Source organism: Leptopilina heterotoma, unplaced genomic scaffold, assembly GCF_015476425.1.
Source record: "Leptopilina heterotoma isolate Lh14 unplaced genomic scaffold, ASM1547642v1 Lhet_407, whole genome shotgun sequence".
NCBI lineage: Eukaryota > Metazoa > Arthropoda > Insecta > Hymenoptera > Figitidae > Leptopilina > Leptopilina heterotoma.
Genome location: NW_025111069.1, coordinates 243,555 through 265,692, shown reverse-complemented (window position 1 = coordinate 265,692; position 22,138 = coordinate 243,555). Strand labels below are relative to the sequence as shown.

General features: G+C 26.4%; 2 protein-coding genes across 2 annotated transcripts in view; one reads left to right on the top strand and one right to left on the bottom strand.

The window, feature by feature from the left end:
• Positions 1 to 22,138, bottom strand: part of LOC122506320 — a 105,783-nt gene that overhangs the window by 39,572 nt on the left and 44,073 nt on the right. The window lies entirely within an intron of this gene.
• On the top strand, positions 11,581 to 13,739 carry LOC122506311. Its single transcript, XM_043618424.1, has 2 exons — positions 11,581 to 11,614; positions 12,871 to 13,739. The coding sequence occupies exons 1-2, from the start codon at positions 11,581 to 11,583 to the stop codon at positions 13,737 to 13,739; spliced, it is 903 nt and encodes a 300-aa protein (XP_043474359.1).

The following is a 22,138-nucleotide window of genomic DNA, read 5'->3' as shown; positions in this document are numbered from 1 at the left end:
GTCACATACACTTAATTTAACTATAATATTTACATGTTTAATTCCTTTTAATTTTGCCTACATATTATATTGTAAATGCTCTCTATATGTTTTAGTATATCTTATAAGTATGGTAATCATTATTATTTATCTTATATGTATTTATAAATTATAACAAATTAAAGAAAGAAGAGTAATGTTTTGAACTATGTAAAAAGAATAACGATCGTGCATCAATTAGACGACCTATTAAAAGCTTAAAGCTAATAATTTTCAACGATTTTCGACAACCTTCGACACGTGGAAGAATAGAAAACAGCAAAATATATCATTAAGGATTACACATACACGTTCTACGAGTTAAGTCATAAAGCAGGAAGAGGCACATGGAACGTCGTGAAAAGAGCCAAACATTTGAAGAAACGTCGAGTGTGGAGGCCTTGGCACACAGGAAGAGGCACATGGAACGTCGTGAGCCAAACATTTAAACAAACGTCGAGTGTGGAGGCCTTGTCACACAAGGAAGAGGCACATGGAACGTCGTGAGCCAAACATTTAAACACACGTCGAGTGGGGAGGCTTGTTCCACCAAAGAGCCAAACATTCAAGTAGCATTAGATTAATGAGGAAAGTTTGATATAAAAAGGGGTACCATTTCTGTTTAGAACAGAGAGTAATAATTTGAAAGCCAACCTCATAACATCTTCAGTACAGAGAGTAGTTTTTTTGAAATCAACTTGAACACATCGCTTAGTACAGAGAGTAACTATTTGGAAATCAACCTGAACACATTGTTCAGTACAGGAGACCAGAAAATAATTTGTTGGAAATCAACTAGTACCCATTATATCGTCTACAAGTGAACTCAAAGTACATCTTTAAAAGTGAACTATTTCCCCAAGTATTAAATTTCAAGTGAACTTTAATACATCAATTCGCAACGTATAAATTTTAACAATTTCCAAAAAATATAAATTTGGAAATAACTCAACTATCAACGAAGGTCTAATATTGAAACAACACATTCCAAATTTCGAACCATCGAAATTTGCTCAAGAGGCGACAACCGTCTGGAAGAAAGCAGATATTTTCACAATACAATACACTATCTCATTAGTGTAAACAAGAGGACTAATACCCAACCATTAAGGACAACAAGCAGAAGGGCCCCCTTTTCGTCTAGCGCTCAACACAATTGAGATTGGACAACAGATTATCATCACACCACCAGTAATCGTTATTCTTTAAGTAAGATTCATAATTTTTGTACTCATTGTATTTTTGTCAACTCTTTTCTTTCTTGTTGGTTTTTAAATAAATTATTCTCTCAATACATTTAGTAGGCTCATTGACTTATCCTCATCCCAAATTAGATTGATTTATGAAACTAATTTAAAACGAGGAACGTTAGGTATATTTAAAAAGGTTTCTCGTTTTGACGTAACAGTATTTAAGTAAAAGTGATGTGTAAATTAGATAATTTCATATGAAAATCCTGCAATGTACTGCTCTGCGTAGCAGGGTGCGCGGGGGTTGTGATAAATTAATTAGCAATTATTATCCTAATTTAATTCTTATAATTATTTGTTACTGTCAATGTATTCATATATTTAAAAAATTAAAATATCAATATAAATATATACCATAAACAGCAATTCTTATGTTTACTGGTATCCCTTTCAAATTATTGCCACCATTTTTAAGTCCCAATGCTGTCAATTTCATCAATTCTTCACGCCCAATTAAATTTAACAAAAGTGTCCTAACCATTTCTCTCGGCCGGTTTTTTAAGTCAAGAAATTCGAATTCTCTTAATGGATTAATAACAATCTTTCCGTTTACCAACATAACTTTAAAATTAAAATAATTTTTTATTATTATTATTCTTGTTGTTATTATTTGTTTTAGTAATTTAGTAAGAGTTAGTAAGTCAATTAGTAATTAAGTTTGTAAATTAGAGAGTTAGTTAGCAGGTTTACCGTCTGCTGGTTGAGCTTCTTCAGATTGCTCTTTTGTTGGTGTTGAAAAATCTGCTTGCTCTTCAACCATTGAAGAAAACATCCTATGATCTAAGACTTCATCAACTGTGATGAAAAATAATAATTTAATTCAATTAATGTGAAACTAAAACTATCAACCAGTTAGTTAGTAAATAAGTTACTTAATAAGGTAATTAGTAAGTTAGATAGTAAGTTAGTCAGTAAGTTACTTAGTAAGGTAGTTAGTAAGTTAGTTAGTTAGTTCGTAAGTTAAGGGGAGGTTCCCATTGCGGGAGTCAAAAAAATTGATTTCTTTTTTATTGTATTTTTTTAAAGCTATATATATGTAGAATATGTGTGTATAGCGATTTTTTGATCCGAAGAATATTTTCGTTTTTATGAAGTCTTGAACTCACCGCCGTCCCGAGCACTGAGTAACAAATGTCAGGCAAATCGAATCAATTTTTAAAAATTTTGCAAATCTGACCTCAGAATCGTAAAGAGCGACCCTAAATACCTATAGATATTTATCATATACGCAAATTGAACAAAGAATTGCAAAGAATACAATTATTGCACAAAAATGTTTCTCAAACCTTAAACGCGTTTTTCTCGAAACAAGATTTTAAAACTGGTGGGCATCGTAGCGTCTAAACTATTTAATCAATCAACTTCGGGTTTGCGGATAATTAAAGGTAACTAAATTCTACTGGGGTTATACCTATAATATGATAAAATTGTTAACAATAGAGATTTTTACAAGAGATCAAATATGTAAAAATAATGCGAAAACGCAGTTTTTTTAAAAATGTGTCCGCCATTTTGTCATTTTATTAACTTTTTAACTATTTTATAGGTATAACCTATTCTTTAGGATGTCACCTTTATAAAAAATTTTGAGTTTTTGTTTTAGACTAAAAATTGCGCAGTGTAGAATGCCCACCGTTTTCCCTATTTAAAAAAACATTATTTTCTAGATGCGCCATATTGGCCGCCATTTTGCATTTTTTTGAAAATGAAATATATATTTTAAAAGTTCAAGAATGTATCTTTATTTAGAAAAAAAAATTACATCGTTAAGTCATAGCCGTTCCTCGCAAAAAATTGTCAAAGTTTGTGTTTATTTTGGCCCCCGCAATGAGAACCTCCCCTTAGTAATTAAGTTTGTAAATTAGAGAGTTAGTTAGCAGGTTTACCGTCTGCTGGCTGAGATTCTTCCGATTGCTCTTTTGTTGGTGTTGAAAAATCTGCTTGCTTTATATGTTCAAAAACTTCTTCAACTATGATGAAAAATAATAATTTAATTTAATTAATGACGGGTTCCACGTCAAGTGACCCAGGTCAAAAATTTACATGGAATATTTGAAAAATTTGTAGTTTCTTTAAAACAAAACGAAAATACGTTTTCTATTTTGGGTTTTGCTGCTGTTTTTCAACACTTTCTAATAGTGTGAACAAATGTAGAGAAAAAAAATTGTTTGAACTTGAAAAATTAAATTAAAAAATAAAATTTCATTTTTTTATCAAATGGGCAGTTTTTATTTTTTTTTTTAAATTTTATCATAAAGGTGAGGTTTTTCCTAAAAAAAATGTATAGGTCAAAACGTGGGACAAGAACTTTTAACTGGTCAAATTAATCATTTACAACTGCACTGCACCGGCCCACAGTGGAATTTTTTTTACAATTTCCTATTAAAAAATGTCTATAGCTTACAATTTTTAATCGATTTGAGTGTTCTTTGTCTTAAATTAAAGGGGAATAAATTCTTAAGACATCCTTCGAGGCCGATTTTGGGGATTTTAATTATTTATAATTTTTTTTAAATCAAAGTTAACAAATTAATACACTTTTTTAAAAAACGACGTTTATTTTCTTATTCCGTTAATGCACATGATCTAAATCAATTTAAATTTATCCAATATGACCACCAGATAATTAATAAAGCATAAAATAATTTATTTTAATTGTTATAAACAATATACAGCCCAACAACGCGCAGGGGCGGTGGATTGCAGAAGTAAATGTTTATTTTGACCAGTTAAAAGTTCTTGTTACACGTTTTGACCTATACATTTTTTATAGGAAAAAACCTCACCTTTATGATAACATTTTTAAAAAAAAAATAAAAACTGTCCATTTGATGAAAAAATGAAATTTTATTCTTTAATTTAATTTTTCAAGTTTAAACAATTTTTTTTCTCTACATTTGTTCACACTATTAGAAAGTGTTGAAAAACAGCAGCAAAACCCAAAATAGAAAACGTATTTTCGTTTTGTTTTAAAGAAACTACAAATTTTTCAAATATTCCATGTTAGACCAAAAATTTAAACTTTTACCCCCTCCAGTTTTTATATTTGTTTAAATAAATTAATAATATTTGGTATTTTTAATTGTATCGAATAGGACTACTGTTCGTGCAAACTTTTAACCCGATCCCAAACATTTAAAATTTGGACCTGGGTCACTTGACGTGGAACCCGTCTAATATGAAACTAAATATACCAAACAGTTGGTTAGTAAGTTAGTAAGATAGTCAGTAAGTTACTTAGTAAGGTAGTTAGTAAGTTACTTAGTTAATAAGTTAATTAGTAATTAAGTTTTTAAGTTAGTGAGAAAGTTACTAAGATTTTTAATTAGTAAGTTAGTTAGTTTGTAAATTATTTAGAAAGTTAATTAGTAATTATGTTTCTAAGTTAGTTAGTATGTTAATTCGTTAGTAAGTTAATACGTTAGTTAGAAAATTAGTAAGCTACTTAGTTAGTAAGTTAGAATTTAGTTCATTAATTAGTACATTAGTCAGTAAGTTATTTTTTAAGGTAGTTAGTAAGCTAGTTAGTAAGTTTATTAGTAATAAAGTTTGTAAGTTTGTTATTTTAACGCCTAACGATTTACCGTGTGTTGATTGTGCTTCTTCAGATTGCTCTTTTGTAGGTTTAAAAATATCTGCTTGATCTTCAACAACAGAAGATAACTTTATATGTTGTAATAATTCTTCAACTGTGATGAAAAATAATAATTTAATTTAATTAATATGAAACTAAAATTAACAACCAGTTAGTTAGTAAGTAAGTTACTTAGTAAGGTAATTAATAAGTTAGTTAGTAAGTTAAATTAGTAAATTAGTAAGCTACTTAGAAAGTTAGTTAAATTAGTTAGTTAGCTCGTTATTTATTAAATTTTAAGTTAGTAAGTAAGTAACTAACTATTGTCCCTGATAAAGTTAAATTCGTTCAAATTTGAGAAATCTTTGACTTGGTGTTTGATTTAAAGTAAAATTTTATTCATATAGTAAAAAATAACACCAAAATGGATTATTTTAATATTTTCTGGTATTAATTTAATCCTAGAAGGATTAAATTGTAGCTGATTATTCTAATCTGTTCTGGTGTTATTTTAACATCTCGTGAATTGCCGTGTGCTGATTCTGCTTCTTTAGATAAATCTGTTCTCTCTTCTACAACTGAAGATAATTTCGTATGTTGGAATTTTTCCTCAACTGTGATGAATTATAATAATTTAATTTAATTAATATAGAACCAAAACTATCAACCAGTTAGTTAGTCTTATACTGTTACTTATATTGGAAATTTAAATCTGCGGTTAACATTTTTTTTGCTTAAAATTTGCAGTAAAATAATGCTTCCATAAGAAATGATCCCCAATTGGATCAAAATGATCCAAAAATTGAGATCAAATTTAAATTTTATCCACTTTTTGAGATCAATTCGTTGCAATTTGATCCTTTTTAGTTAACAGTGATATAATATTTTTTTATGTGATGATAAAAAAAAATGATAATAAATGTAAAAAATTGTAAAGGTTTCATGAAATTATCAACAGTTAAATTTTAGACATATATTATAATATGTTTAAAATTGTATGTTATATAACATATAATTATAGGTTAATTATATGTTTCAAATTTAACTGTTGATAATTTCATAAAATCTTTACATTTTTTTAGATTTATTTGCTTCGATATTAGTAACATTATTAAATTATTTAATGAATAATTACCATTTGTTACTTCTTGTCCACAAATGGAGCCAGCAGTATTTACTATCAAAGATTCCAACTATTGCCTGTTTTCTAACAATATAAGTTAAATTTACTTTTTCATATTTTCATGTCATTACATAGAAAATCTTTGAAAATTGGATTCAAGACAAAAATAGTGTCGATGGAATTATTGAAATCGCCCAAAAACTTTTTTTGACATTAATTTTTAAAAAAAAGTAAAAAAAATTTTGAAAAAAAATTGCTTTTGATGATTTAATGAAATATTTATTGATACTAATACACCGTAATAAATAAATAAATAATTATAGAAAGTGAATTTATCATTCGGCAGTTAAATATTAAGAAGAAAGAAGCTATCAATTATCCGAATCAAATTTTTACTAAATAAATTAAATAACTTAAATAAATCTCTATAAGCTCTTAGATTTCATATGTATCGACAGCACAGCTGCCCGAATACAGAAACCTGCTTAATCTGAAAAATATTTTCGAAATTAATTAATAATTTCAAAATTATCAAAGAATCCAGAAAAAACGGTAGCATGGTGGGATACGAGCCCACGACCTTTCTATTGCCGGTAGACTGCTCTGACCACTGAGCTACATGCACCCCGAGATTCTCCGAATTCTTTGACATATACTATCCCTTCCTACGTTATTTTAATGATAACGTAGGAAGTTTCTTAAAGATGGTAAGCCTAGTATTTTAATTCATAGGCAATTATAATTATAGAAAGTAAATTTATCATTCGGCAGTTAAATATTAAGAAGAAAGAAGCTATCAATTATCCGAATCAAATTTTTACTAAATAAATTAAATATCTTAAATAAATCTCTATAAACTCTTAGATTTCATATGTATCGACAGCACAGCTGCCCGAATACAGAAACCTGCTTAATCTGAAAAATATTTTCGAAATTAATTAATAATTTCAAAATTATCAAAGAATCCAGAAAAAAACAGTAGCATGGTGGGATGCGAGCCCACGACCTTTCTATTGCCGGTAGACTGCTCTGACCACTGAGCTACATGCACCCCGAGATTCTCCGAATTCTTTGACATATACTATCCCTTCCTACGTTATTTTAATGATAACGTAGGAAGTTTCTTAAAGATGGTAAGCCTAGTATTTCAATTCATAGGCAATTATAATTATAGAAAGTGAATTTAAGATATTTAATTTATTTAGTAAAAATTTGATTCGGATAATTGATAGCTTCTTTCTTCTTAAATAAATAAATAGTTTAACAAAAATAATAATAAAATAATATTCAACGATAAATATTCATAAATTAATATTTTGATATAATATTAAAAAAAATGTGTATACATTTTTGTTAACAACGCGTTTTTCATTGTTATAAATCATTGTAAACATTAATTTGTTGGTCTAAAAAATATTTGTTATTTTGACTTAGTAATTTTTGCTAATTAATTATGTGGGCGATCCACTTTTTAAAAAAGTGTCGATAAATTTTGGTTAAAAACACGTTTTTCATTATTCTAAAACCTTATAAACATTAATTTCTTGTTGAAAAAAAATTTCTAGGTTTGGACTTAAAAATATTTGGTAATGAAACTAGGAAGTCCAGGTAGGGCCTGGCTAGCCTCTGGGTGAATTAGCCCACATTCAAACTGCAATATCTCATAAAGTTTTGTACCAACTTAAACGAAACTTAAAATAAGTGAACAAAAATTTAATAACTTTTTACACAAACAACGTAGAAAGAGCATTTTTTAAAATTTTACAATCAACTTTTAATTTTAGTAGTAAAACTTTAGAATATTTTATGATTTTAACGATTCATCAATTACCTGCAAAATTATAAAAAACTGATAGCTTCAAGATAATATGACTGAAAATTTAATAAAACAACAATTATATGTTCACACAATTTCTGAATAGTTAATATCATAAATTATTCTCAATTTATACATCTTAAAGAAAAATTAATTTCATATTATTCGTATTAGTTGATTGTAAAATTAGAATAAAATGCAATTTTCCAGATGGCTTGTGACAAATAATGGCTTGTGTAAATAACAACAATTATTTATTTAAACAATGGCTGAATTGTTAAAATCGTAAAATATTTTCATTTCATAATTTTGAAATTAGTTTATTGCAAAATTAGAAAAAACACAAATTTAAAAGTGCTTAATTTAAAAGTGCTTTGTGTCATGAGTTAGTAATTAATAATAATTATTTATTTAAACAATTTTTTAAATGTATAAAAAATCGTTATCCTAGATTTAATAATTTTATTTTCCTAAAAATTTGTATAACACATAAATGGATCTCCTAGCTATTACCAGGTTAGGACCAGTCTAGTATAGATAGGGGATGTCAATGCGTAGGTCACATTTCAGAACTTATTACTAAAATAATAAATAATAAATAGTAAATATAAATAAATAAAAAATAAAATACTTCAAAATAAACAAATACACACACACAAAAAAATAAAAAAAAAAATAAAATACAATAATAACAAAAAATAAAATAAAATGCTTCAAAATAAACACAAAATACAAACACAAAAAATAAATAAATTAATAAATAAAGAAAATAAATAATAAATAAAAAAAATTAAATAATAAAAAAAATTATAATAAAATTCTTCAAAATAAACACACTCGCACAAATACACTCAAAATGCACTCAAAATACATAAAACACACACAAAAGTACAGTGGCGGATCCAGAATTTACTCCAGAGGGGGCCATCTTTAGATGTGGCGAGCAGACACAATGCAGACACAAAAATAAAAATATATATAAATAAATAATGAAATAAATAAATAATAATGTTGCACATTTGTTTTAAAAAAATTGATAATATAATAATAATTACTTTTATTTTATGTTTCTTTAACGTTTTCCTCTTCGAATTGCAACAACCAATCAAGGGTTTATCCTTGATTGTTTAAAATGCGAGATTCGTTTTTCCCCGTTTAATTTACTAAAAATTTAGAATTTAGAAAAGAGTAACTAAAAATGGTTGCAGGATAGGTTGTTTTTAATTAATAAGCATTTATTTCCCTTATAAGTTTTAAATTTATTTTCCCTTTTCTTTTCAAAATTTAAGCGTAAACATTACAATAATTATATTTCGCCTACCGCTAAACTTATCCTACCACCTCCACTTCGTAGAGATGGGCCTTGTTTAATTGTTTAGTGTTGATCACCTCGATTGTAATTTTCAATAATTCTTCGCTTGATCCCTTGAGATGTCGATTATTTTAAACACAATTCTTACGCCCGTGATTTTACTCGCGTTAATTCTACGTTTGTGTTGATTCTTTTTCACCACTATCGATTAACCGAGTTGTTAAAACTTGCCTTAATTAGTGTAGAAATCTAATTAAGGGACAGTTAAGACCGCGTCTTCTTATTATTAATGACCGATTAATACTGCGTTGATCGAACTGTGATGTCAATTTTTATACCAGAAACTATATTTCTGTTGGAGGGAAAATCTGCAACTCTGACATTCCTCAGGGATCGTTGTCCCATGTTGAAATAATTTATTATTTCCATATTTCAAAGGAGTACCCCTTTGGATCGCTTTTGCTGACTTTGCTTTCTTTTGAATTAAGCAAGTCCATAGTATATTAATCCATGATTGCCAAAGACAAACGAAATTATTTGCAATAATTGTTGCTTCATTATTTGGCAATCATTATTAATCTTTGTATATTTGTGTCCTTAGGGTTAACAACCTTGCAGCAATAAGTTATTGCACTTATTTTGATTTTAAGGAGGAATGTCATTACAGACTATTTTGGTTGGTGTAACAATTGACATACGAGCTCATTCCAGAAAATGATTTAGCTGATTTGTTTGCATATTTCTTATAATAGGGATTCTCTCCTTTTTTAAAATTTATTTATAATTATAATTAATGGATTATTGATTCGTTACATATAAATATAAATACCATTCACTGCTAGGATTTTCGCTTTATAGCCTTTTCCATGCCAGATTATAAGGCAACAATTTTTATTTTTTTTTCACCACATCCGCTTTTTCCACAACGCTAATTTCCCTGCTCATCGACCATTGTACTAAATAGAACATTTTTATTTTATTTTTTGTGTCAGAAGAAAAAAAGCAAGTGAAGCTAACCAAATTGTCAGATAAAATAACAAAACATGACTATAATTTTGAACAATAAATCAATGAGGTTGAGTTCACACTATATGTATACTATTACACATGTATTTCTTTGAGAAAATTATTTCATTTAAATTTGATCACTTTTCGAAACTAATTTTGTCCAAAATTCGTGTGAATTAATGACGAATTTTTATATAAAATTTTTAAGAAATTTCCACTCAAAATTCAATAGGAATTCCGCATGTGATGTTTGCTGCAATTTTTTTTTAATTTTCAACCACTATTCCAAACAAGTACAATATTCGTTAATTGCTAAAGAATTATTTTTATCAAATTTTCAAGTAATTTCCGTTAGAAATTCCATAAGAATTGTACATGTAGTTGTTACAGTAAATTTTTTTTCCAAAAATTTCTGCAACATTTTAAAAAAAAATTGCGATAACAATTATATGCACATACAATTCTTATGGAATTTCTAACGGAAATTACTTAAAAATTTAATAAAAAAAATTCTTTAGCAATCAACGAATATCGTACTTGTTTGGAATAATGGTTGAAAATAAAAAAAAATTGCAGCAAACATCACATGCGGAATTCCTATCGAATTTTTAGTGTAAATTTCCTAAAAATTTTATATAAAAATTCGTTATTAATTCACACGAATTTTGGACAAAATTAGTTTCGAAAAGTGATCAAATTTAAATGAAATAATTTTCTCAAAAAAATACATGTGTAATAATATATAGTGTGAACTCAACCTCATTGATTTATTGTTCAAAATTATAGTCATGTTTTGTTATTTTATCTAACAATTTGGATAGCTTCACTTGCTTTTTTCTTCTGACCTATTTTATCAACAAATTTTTAAATAATTAAATTTTTTCGACGAATTATAATTAAATTTTCAAGAATAATTACATTTTTTGAGGAATTTAACTGAAATTGTATTAAAAATAATTGTAATTCTATGATGTGTTCTATTATTTATGAAAATAATTGAAACTCTGCCAAAAATTTTATTATTATGACGAGAACTTTCTAACATATGTTTCAACATAATTGTATTTCTATAATCATTTGTAATCAGATAAATTTTAATTTTTTGAAGGTAAAAATTCGTGAAATTTATTCCCAGGCACAGAATACATAAAAAAAGTTTCGATCAAATTTATTTAAAGATGTCACCGGTAAGGACCACGCACAAAATACACATAAATTTGATCCCAATCGATTTTTTTGAAACTACGTAGAAAAGTAGTTTTTTGTGCCAGGAAAAAGATTTCCAATTAAAAAATTACAAAAAATCGATTGGGATCCAATTTAAATGTATTTTGTGCGTGGTCCTTTATAGTGATGCATATCGAACCCAGAAATGATTATGATCGCTCGATTATGTTTGATAATTAACGATTTTGTCGATATGAAGTTGTCAATTGACAGTTAAATTAAAATAATTATTTTGCTATTAACAACACAAAAATGTCAGGAAAAAGAAAGAATCCCGAGGAAGCAGGTGAAGAGAACTTGACTGAAACTGTTCAGTTTTCACAAAGGTTCAAATACAAATTTTTAATTTATTTTAGATTCTATTGTTAACCTTTTCAAGCAAATGAATGAAAGTTTTTATATTTACTAGTCAGAAATTTCAACTGTAAATCAAATTGTTTTTATTTTTATATGTGATTGTTAAGTGGTGAACAGAAAAAGTGTAGAAGTAAAAGAAGAAAAAATAATGCGAAATCGTTAGATGAGTACTTTGAATTTTTTCAAGGAACTGATTCTAAAATGGCTCGGTGCAAATTGTGTCCACCAGATTTAAATGAACAAGGTCCATGTATCATAAAAATGACGAATAGTAATACAACTGGATTACAACGGCATGTTAACAAATTTCATATTGAAGTTTACAAAGAAACGTATCCGGAAAAGGGAGACTCTCTTGGCTCGAAAAAAGAAAATTTATAAATCGCTTTTTTAAAAACATAACCCAAGAAGTATAAAATTCAAACATAAAAAATTATATTTACTAATATTTATATTTTAATTATTATATATTCATTATTTATTTTATTTATTATTTATATTTTATTCGTATATTTATTAATATTATAATATTATTATTTTACATGTAATTATTTTGCTTTGTAATTCAATAGTGAGAAAGATGTGAAACAGGTTAAATTATATTTTTTTTTAATTTTTGGAGGTTTTTTGTACTTTTATAACATTTCTTATTTGAAAATAAATAAAAAAATTAAATAATAAATAATAAATAATAAATAATAAATAATAAATAATAAATAATAAATAATAAATAATAAATAATAAATAATAAATAATAAATAACTAATAAATAATAAATTTAAAAAATTATATTTCTGGAAAGTGAATTTAAAACATTACATATAAGAATGATATAATTTTCACTTTCGATTTACTCATTTCAGGTATTTTTTCAAGAAATTTTTGAGAAAAACACAGTTGACTGGTTAGCAAAAAAATTTCTTTCCTTCTGCTTTTTTGACGATGACGAAACACGAGCATATTTTAATTATTTAAACCCCGAAGCTGACATTCCCATGCGTAATCGATTAAAAGTTTTAACGGATTGTAGATACCAGGAGATGTTAAGAGTTGTCATGAAAATATTAAAGACTAACTGCTCCAAAATAGCATACACCATTGATGGATGGACTTCAATAGCTAATCGGTCTTATTTCAGAGCAACCGCGCATTTTATTAATGATGAATAAGAAATTCACTCGCTAGCTCTATTTTTCTTACCATCGAATGGAAAACACGCGGGAAAGGAAATTGCAGAACTCTTCAAGAACGCTTTTGCAGAACATGATTTGAATGAGAAAATTGCTGGTATTACAGTGGATAATGCCTCTGCAAATACAACGTTTATGAGAGAATTGTCGCATTTAATACCGAATTTCGACTGCATTGATCAACACTTCAGGTGCTACGCTCACGTTTTAAATTTAAGCGTTCAGGACATGTTGAAAGTATTGAAAATAGATTCAATTAAGAACATAGAAGGAAAAGATGATTTTGAAGACAATGAAGATGCAGAGGAGGAAGCAAGAAAAGAGATAATAGAAGAAGACGATGAAAATGCAACAGATGAGACAAATCTTGAATTCCCACTATTTAGACTTCGAAAATTATTTAATATACTTAAGTATTCTGAGCAGTGTAAAGAAAAATTAACAAGATGCTGTGACATTGTTGAAGAGAGAATGCTACAACCTTCTATGGACGTTTCCACACGTTGGAATTCAACGTACGATATGATCGCAACTGGAACAAAGATGCAACGTGCCATAAGTTTACTTTGTCAAAATAATTTAAAGTTGAGAAAGTATTTTTTATCTGAGTATGACTGGGAACTGTTGAAAAATGTCAACGAATATTTGGTTCATTTCAAAATTCTTTCTCAAGCACTTTCTGGTGAGAAGTATATTACACTTCCTTTGGTAGTAATCGGCTTAAATATGCTTGTTGATCGAATTGAAGAGTCAATTAAAGAGTTGATAGAAAAAATGGACCAGAGTGAAATCGATGCAGTCATAGTAAAAGCTTTAAAAGCTGCAAGGGCAAAGCTGATGAAACATTACGAGAAAAGTAATTAGGTATACTGCGCTAGCCTTATTTTGGACCCCAGATTCAAAGTCGAGTCATTTTATGAAACCGAGTGGGGAAAAAAATGGCAGCTATGTCGATTAAAAAGTTCGAGGATATTTATCAAAAATTTTATTACAAATCGGAGGTATTTATGAGATATAAATAAATAATTTCCAACTAATATTTTTATTTGTTTCAGACTTCGCACTCGATAATAAAAGAGTAGAAAAAATGGTTTTTAAAATAAAAAAAAAAATTAACTTGACGACCAAAAAAAACTCGTTTTTGACACTTTTCAAAACTGACAAAAATTCGATTCCATATTTTTTATTTTTCTGACTTTGTCCTAACTTCCATTTAAAATATTTACTTCTTTCTTATCCTGCTAATAAATTGAATTCCTGCAACGAATTTTCTTATTCTTTAAAGAATTTAAATATATTTACAAAAATACTTTAATTCTTGCAAAGAATTTTATAAAAAGTTTTAAATAATTGATTTCTTTCGAATAAATTTATGCAGATTCTAATTTAAATAATTAGATTCCTAAGAAATTTTTATTATTTATGAAAAGAATTGAATTCTTACAAATATTTTTACAAAAAGAGTTTTAAATAATTGAATTAATTTTGGAATTTTTATAAAAATAATAGATATTAAAAATCATTCAATTGCGAAAAGTTTTTAAAAATACAATTTTACAAAGAATTCAATTAGAATTTTTGTAAATAATTAAATTCTTCCAGAGAATTTTCACCAAACTTTTTTTTAAAATAATTTATTTTTTTGAGGAATTGAAATTAAATTTTTGATTTTTTCGAAATTTTTTCGAAAATGCCATTCTAAATTAATTGAATTTCTGTGAAAATTTTATTATTTATAAAAATAATTAAGTTTTTGATAAATTTTATCAATTTTGTAAAAATAATTGAATTATTTTGCGAAATTTTATGAAAATACTAAATATTGAAAATAATTGAATTTTGAAAGTAATTGAATCGTTTCAAAGAATTTAATTATAATTTTTAAAAATGGCTTTTTAATTTCTAAAATTAGCTAATTTAAAGTAGTGGAAATTCTAAAAATATAGTATTTTTCAATGACTGAAATCTAAATAGTACTCAAATAGTATCATAACGTAAAAAAGCAGTAAATAGTAGGCTTTAGTTAATAAGTTCGAAGTCTGATGTTGATATTTTAATATTGAATAAAAGCAACATTTATAAATAAATAAATAAATAAATTAAAAGCAACATCTTGACTTTTAAAGTTTTTTTGTTTCAATGTAATCGTTACTTTTAAAAATAATTAAAAATAGAAATTTTTTCATAAAAAATAATTTTTCAAATAGACCACAGGACAAAGCACTTCAAGCCACACAGAAGACGATGAGATGGTGGAAAGTAGAGGAAAACTTAATTTGTTTAAGTTATTTAAATCAAATAATACAAATGATAAAGAAAAAAATGCAAATAAAACGTCACGATATCAGCAGTGGAGAAAAGAAATAGATCTGTACTTGTCTCAAAGTTGCGCAGATGAAGAACAATATAATGTGTTACAATGGTGGCATAGTCATTCAAAACAATTTCCAAATTTATCAAGAATGGCTCAAGATCTATTATGTATCTAAGCAACATCTGTATCAGCAAAAAGAATTTTTTCTCGCAGTTCTCTCACGATAAGGAAGCATAGAAATAAATTAAATAACGATGCTATTAGAAATTTGATGTGTTTGAACTCCTGGGTAACGTGTTCTCTTGCACCGAAAATTCAAAAGCTTTTGCAAGAAAATTGTTAAAATGTTTATAAAAGTTAATTAAATTGATAAAATGTTGTTAACCATGCTGTAAAAAGACAGTATAATATTTTGATCAAAAAGACCTTAATTTAAGGCACTTCTCATGTCTAAAACAATAAAAATGTCTTCTAAATTACGACATTTCTTTTTACAGTTGTTACGTCAAATAAACAAGAAACCTTTTTAAATATTCCTAACGTTCCTCGTTTTAAATTAGTTTCATAAATGAATCTAATTTGGGATGAGGATAAGTCAATGAGCCTACTAAATGTACTGAGAGAATGATTTATTTAAAAACCAACAAGAAAGAAAAGAATTGACAAAATACAATGAGTATAATTGAGTTTAGAAAATCTTACTTTTAAAGAATGACGATTACTGGTGTAACATTTTATTAATAAATAAATAATAAATAAATAATATATAAATAATAAATAAGTAATAAATAAGTAATAAATAAATAAAAAATAAAACTCGTAAATTTCAATCGAATTGAATCCTTTCTTTTTTAAATCAATTAGTAATATTCTATGAATAAAAATAAATAAACAATAAATATTTATAAATAAATAATAAGTTATTAAAAAATAAACAAATAATTTGTCTGCGTAAAATAAAATAAACAAATTAATGTCAATTAAAAAACAATAACAAAATTAAGAAATATCTCAAATAAGTTCCTTGTAGATTATTAGACTACTTTTTAACTACTCTGATTTGTTCAACAAGTCCTACATTAAATTAAACAACTTGTATTAATCATCAAAAGTAGTTAAAATAAGTTGTTCATTTCATGATTATTAAGCTTCCTCAATATAATATATACGAATTGTTTAATTTTTTATTTTAGAATAATTATTTTAAAGTGTTAAGATAAAATGTCAAAAAATACAAAATTTCAATTTTTTGTGAAAATTTAAAACATTTATTAATTCTATAAATTTTGATAAAATATATACTTTATATACATGAATCGATTCGTTTTTATGTCAGGAATGCAATTTTGACAAGAATTAATAAAAAATTTAATATAGAAAAAAGTTATTTCAAAAAATCCAAAAATTAATTTTTTCAAAAATTAAAAAATTGTTGAAAAAAATTTTTTTTTTAGATATTTTTGAAAATCCTTTTGTCTGATTTTTGGTATTCGTGACCGTAATACACCTACAAAATTTTATCAAAATCCGTCAAGACGTGTAAGAGAAAATTTGTCCACAAGAATCGGTGACATACACACACACACACATACATACACACATACATCCGGACATTTGTTCCTCTCGACGAATTATATATACTACACTTGAAAATTTGTAAAAATAATTGGTTCTAAAAAATTCGGAAATCGACATCACTATAAGGCTTCCTTTATGAGGAAGCAATAAATCAGATAAATAGAAAAATAAAAAAGTAATATATAGTGGAAAAGTAACATTTTATTCGTTTACATAAAGCGAAGACCTAGTTCGCGAATCGAGTAATTCTTTATATAAGGAGCGCGCATGCGTAGACTCAACTCAAACATGGAGGGTGCTCGAACGACTGCTGATTTAAAAATGAGACTCTTAGAACCCCCTATTTGACAAATCCACTTTTCCGGACGCGCAGTCGCGTTACAAGACTAAAATGTTACTTTTCCATCATATATTACTTTTTTATTTTTCTATTTATCTGATTTATTTTAACTACATTTTGATGATTAATACAAGTTGTTTAATTTAAAGTAGGGCTTGTTGAACAAATCAGAGTAGTTAAAAAGTAGTCAAATAATATACTATGAACTTATTTCAGATATTTCTTAATTTTGTTATTGTTTTTTAATTTACATTAATTTGTTTATTTTATTTTACGCAGACAAATTATTTGTTTACTTTTTAATAACTTCTTATGAATTTATAAATATTTATTATTTATTTATTTTTATTCATAGAATATTACTAATTGATTTAAAAAAGAAAGAATTAAATTCGATTAAAATTTACGAGTTTTATTTCTTATTTATTTATTATTTATATATTATTTATTTATTATTTATTTATTAATAAAATGTTACTAATTGATTTAAAAAATAAAGATTTCAATTCGATTGAAATTTACGCGAGTATTAGGTAATTTTGACCGTTACCTTGTACACAGAACCTTTGCTTCAGTGCGCTTTTTAGCCCTGCGCCCAAAGACAAAAAATACAATATCTCTGAAAGTTTAAGAGTCTCCATCGATTTCTTTATGTCAAAATAGTCGTGAAATCCTAAGGAATCAAAATATCGCTATTAGAAAAAAATTAAAGATACGCTTATAAACAAAAAATTTGTTTAAACAATATTTTTTTAATTTTTTATTTAAAACAAAAAAAATTTTTTTGCAAATTTTTTCATTTTAATTGTTTGTAAATAATAAGTAATCCCTGAAAAAATAATTAAAATCCATCCATATGTCTCTAAGATATTGCGTTTTCAAAATTTCAAAAAAAAATTTTGATAACTCTGAACAACCACAAATTTTTAAATATTTTTAATAATCTTTTTTGGAATTTTTATTTGCATGTATTTCCCTACAATTCTTCAAAGTTTCGCCAAAATCAGAGAACTGAGGGACAACTTTGATTTGTTAGGTATGATTTGACCCTGATGATATACTCTTTACACTAGAGCAATACTAGATCGATGTGTACAGGTTGATTCTCAAAAAATTACTCTCTGCTGAATGAAACTGCTTGCCCTTTTTATATCAGATTTTCATAACTGTATAGATGCCGAAAAATTGTACACGTGCTAAAATTTGTTTCTCCTTGTGCTAGTTAATAGCGAAAGAATTTCTCTATGTGTTGTTGATATTTCCTCCGGGAGATTGTACGTAGCGCCCTTTCGTTAAGTTTCTCGGCGTTTGTTGTTCACCTAAACTTCTCGGGGTTCGCTGCTTTTACTTTCTTTCGTCCGGCCTACGTTTTTAGAAGGTTGTCAAATTGTCGCTTCATCGTTATTCTTTTTACATGAGTAATAATATTACTTTCCTTTCTTGGATTGTTACAGTTTCAAAATACATAGTAAAATATGCAAATAATATATGACAATAGAATACAATATTAAAATAGAAAAAATGTATTAAATATAATACTAAAATAGAAATGTGTATAAATAATAATTACAATATTTTAATAGAGAAATATACTGAATATAATGCAATAATTAAAATATAGATTATAAGAGTTAAAAATATATAAGGTAAATACAATATATTATAAGAACACACATACATTAGTAATATAATTTATAGAGTAATAGGTTACGGACGTAACACCTCCCCTCTCAGATTGAGCATGAGAGAGACAAACGAACATGCTCAAACAAAGCAATTTTAAGAAATCCGTTACATTCATTCTATTCATACATTAGGATCTAATGTAATACAATTTTCAATTGGTTTCTTGAGTTTGAAAAAAGAAATGGTAGGGGTGTTTGGCAGGACATGCATTGTTTTTCCTGTGTCCAAAATTCAGTTTCCCATTATCTGTTTCTCGCGACTCATATTTTCTTTTATATACATGATACCTCTTTATAAAAATAGAAATGTCTCTTGCTAGTTTTGATTTTGATTTAGATAATTTTTTGGATGATGTATTAAATGATTTAGATGATCTTAAAAATTTTGAATCGGGTGAAATGGGTTATTCGGTTTGTGATATGGAGATTGATGAAGAGTGTAGTGTTCGCGAAATTTGTCATGAAAGTATTGTTTTGAACGAGGAATGTTATGAAGACATTGTTTTAGATGAAGAATGTTCTTCGAGAAAAATAATGTTTGAAGAAAGTAAGAAGAGAAAGAGGGAAGAAAGTATTGAACCGAAAAATGTAATACTTGAAGAAAGTAAGAAGAAAAAAATGGAAGAAAATGTTGAACAATGTACTTTGAAAAAATAATACTTGAAGAAGGTAAGAAGAGAAAAATGAAAGACAATTTTGAAGTGCCGGTTAAAAAACGTTTCCGAAAAGAGATAAAGAATGAACTGGTTTCTGAAATGGAGTCCATGTGCAACAATTTATTTAATTCAAACAGGTTTTGCAATTTATCTATGTTTGAAACATTGACAAAACCCTTAAAGTCTTTAAATTTTTGGAAACCAAGAGCTGGAAGTTTTTCTCAATTCGTGATTCATCATAACTCAAAGAAGTACCGAGGTTTAGATTGGTGGTCTGATTTACCCGAAAGAGAATTAATAAGATACGCAATATCTCGACAGTTTGCAATAAATATACCTCAAGTATTGCATTACCTAGCAGGAAAATACTTTACTTTTGATACAACAAGAATTAGAATTGTAAGTAAACAAAAATTTACTAGTACATTTATTAAGTTACTTATTTACTACCATTAATAATACTTATTATTACATTTACTATTATTGTGCTTATTAATATTAGTAATTTATCAGTAATCATTCAATTATTGAATGTTGTTCTTATTTGTAGGTTTATATTAATAAATTTTTGTTAATATAAGAAATTTTGTTTGTTTGTTAGATTGATAAAGAGATGATTACTTGGCATGGTACCAAAAGGAGTTTGTTAGAGGTTCCTCAGATTATATACGACAGCAAAATTATTAAGTTACCTTTTGAATTTGCTGCCGCTAAGATTCTATACTGCAGGACAAATGTTTATTTGAGACTTTCTATAATACTGTGAAATGTTTTTTCCTGTTTAATAGAAAAGTAAAATTCATGGGGAACGAATTGGTTCGAGTAAGTATAAATTATTATTGCGTTTTTTTGTTTGTTCTGTTTCTATTGTTTATTAACTAGTTTTATATGTATATATATTTTTTGTTTTAGGTTGGTGATTATGGGAAGTGGTTTGACAGAGAATTGAAACCGTTATTCAGTAAAGACACAAAAGTATTTACCGATATATACAATGTTACTTTGGAGATTCCATTTGAATGGAAGGTTAATTTACACTGCAGTATAAGTGAGGGATTATCTTGCCTTAAAAGTCACATGTTTGAATCAGTAGATCCTTTAGGAAATCCTTTAATGGCTGGTGGTGTGAAGTGGGCATTACGGCGTAAAAGGGTGGAGCGTGTAAGTGTATACTATTTATGTAAACGTACTTCCATTTGTAAATTGGATTTTAATTAATTATTAATTATTGTTTTCAGTATTTCTGACCATGAAAGAGATGCACAAAATATAATTCTATATATTTTCAGAATATTTGTATATAATTGTTGAAAAGAAATAAATATAATTTTAGAATAATATTTTTCTCTTTCATTGTTTTATACCCCTGTTTCCCTTACTGTTGTTTCGATTAATACTTCATTTTTTATGTAATTATTCAGTAAATTTCCTGCACTCAATAATTTATTATTTTTCTTTAGTCTCAAATAGAATATTAAACTAATAGATAAATTGATTATTATGATTATTATAAATATCATTAATAAATAATTATGAATTTTGTATGTTTGCATCTCAATAACTTCAGTATAACTTCCATTTTTAAAAATTAATGTATCTAACTCATTTTCGAAAATTTTTAAAATTTTTGTATTAAAACTTTGAATTACTTTTTCATCTTCAATAACAATTGGTCCTTTTAAAGGTAAGTTAGATTTTTCTTCGATTTCTATAGGTAAAATTTGATTATTTATTTTTATTGAACCATCAAAAGGTAATTTCATAATTCCAGTATTTCTGACAAGTTGAGTAAAGGATTTCTTAAAACTTTGAATATCAATTTGTTTTAATTTTTGTGTAGCATAAATCCAAGAGTTATGTTGAAGTAATGGAGTTAAGATTGGAAATGTTTTTGATTTAATAAACTTGCAGTTACATATAATATGTTGAATTGATTAATATGCTAGATTCACAAGTTGGATTTACTTCTGCATGATTAATAAATAGTGTAAATTTTTCTTCTAGATTTGAGGTTAGAAAATATTTCTTATTATTATTATAAAGGCCTATTATTTGAGAATCTATTTTTATAGAAATGAAAGATTGATTATAAAACATTGGATATGAATAAATTTTAAACAAATTAAAGCTTTCTGATATTCTTTTTGGAAATGAGTATACAATAAATAGATTTTTGTTTGAGTTGAATGCTTCGACCTTCAAAAACTTTAAAAGATTTCTAGTATTTATGGTATAATTTAAAAATTCTGATTTTATTGGAATTGATTGATGCCATTTATTACTTATTGATGATACGAGAATTTCTTGTATATTTTGTAAGGTTTTAATATATTTTTTAATTAAATATATTTGTTTGTATATGTCATTTGAATTAGGAGGATCTAAAATAAAAATTTGTTGTGTAAAGGTATTTTTATCTGAAGTTCTCATTGTAATATTATTATTTGTTTCCTTTTTTTCTATAAAGTTAAAAATGCCAGTTTTTTGTGCTGGTTCTGCTGTTTCACTTATGATTTTCTTTGTGTCATAAATTATTTCTTCAAATTTTTTAATTTTAAGTTCAAGTAGATTTCTTATATTAATACATAATAATATGCAACTTGTCTTAGAATCTTCATGCAGTTTTTTGAAATTTGTTAATTTACTGAATAATAATTTATGATTAATATGATAAATAATTTTTACTTCAC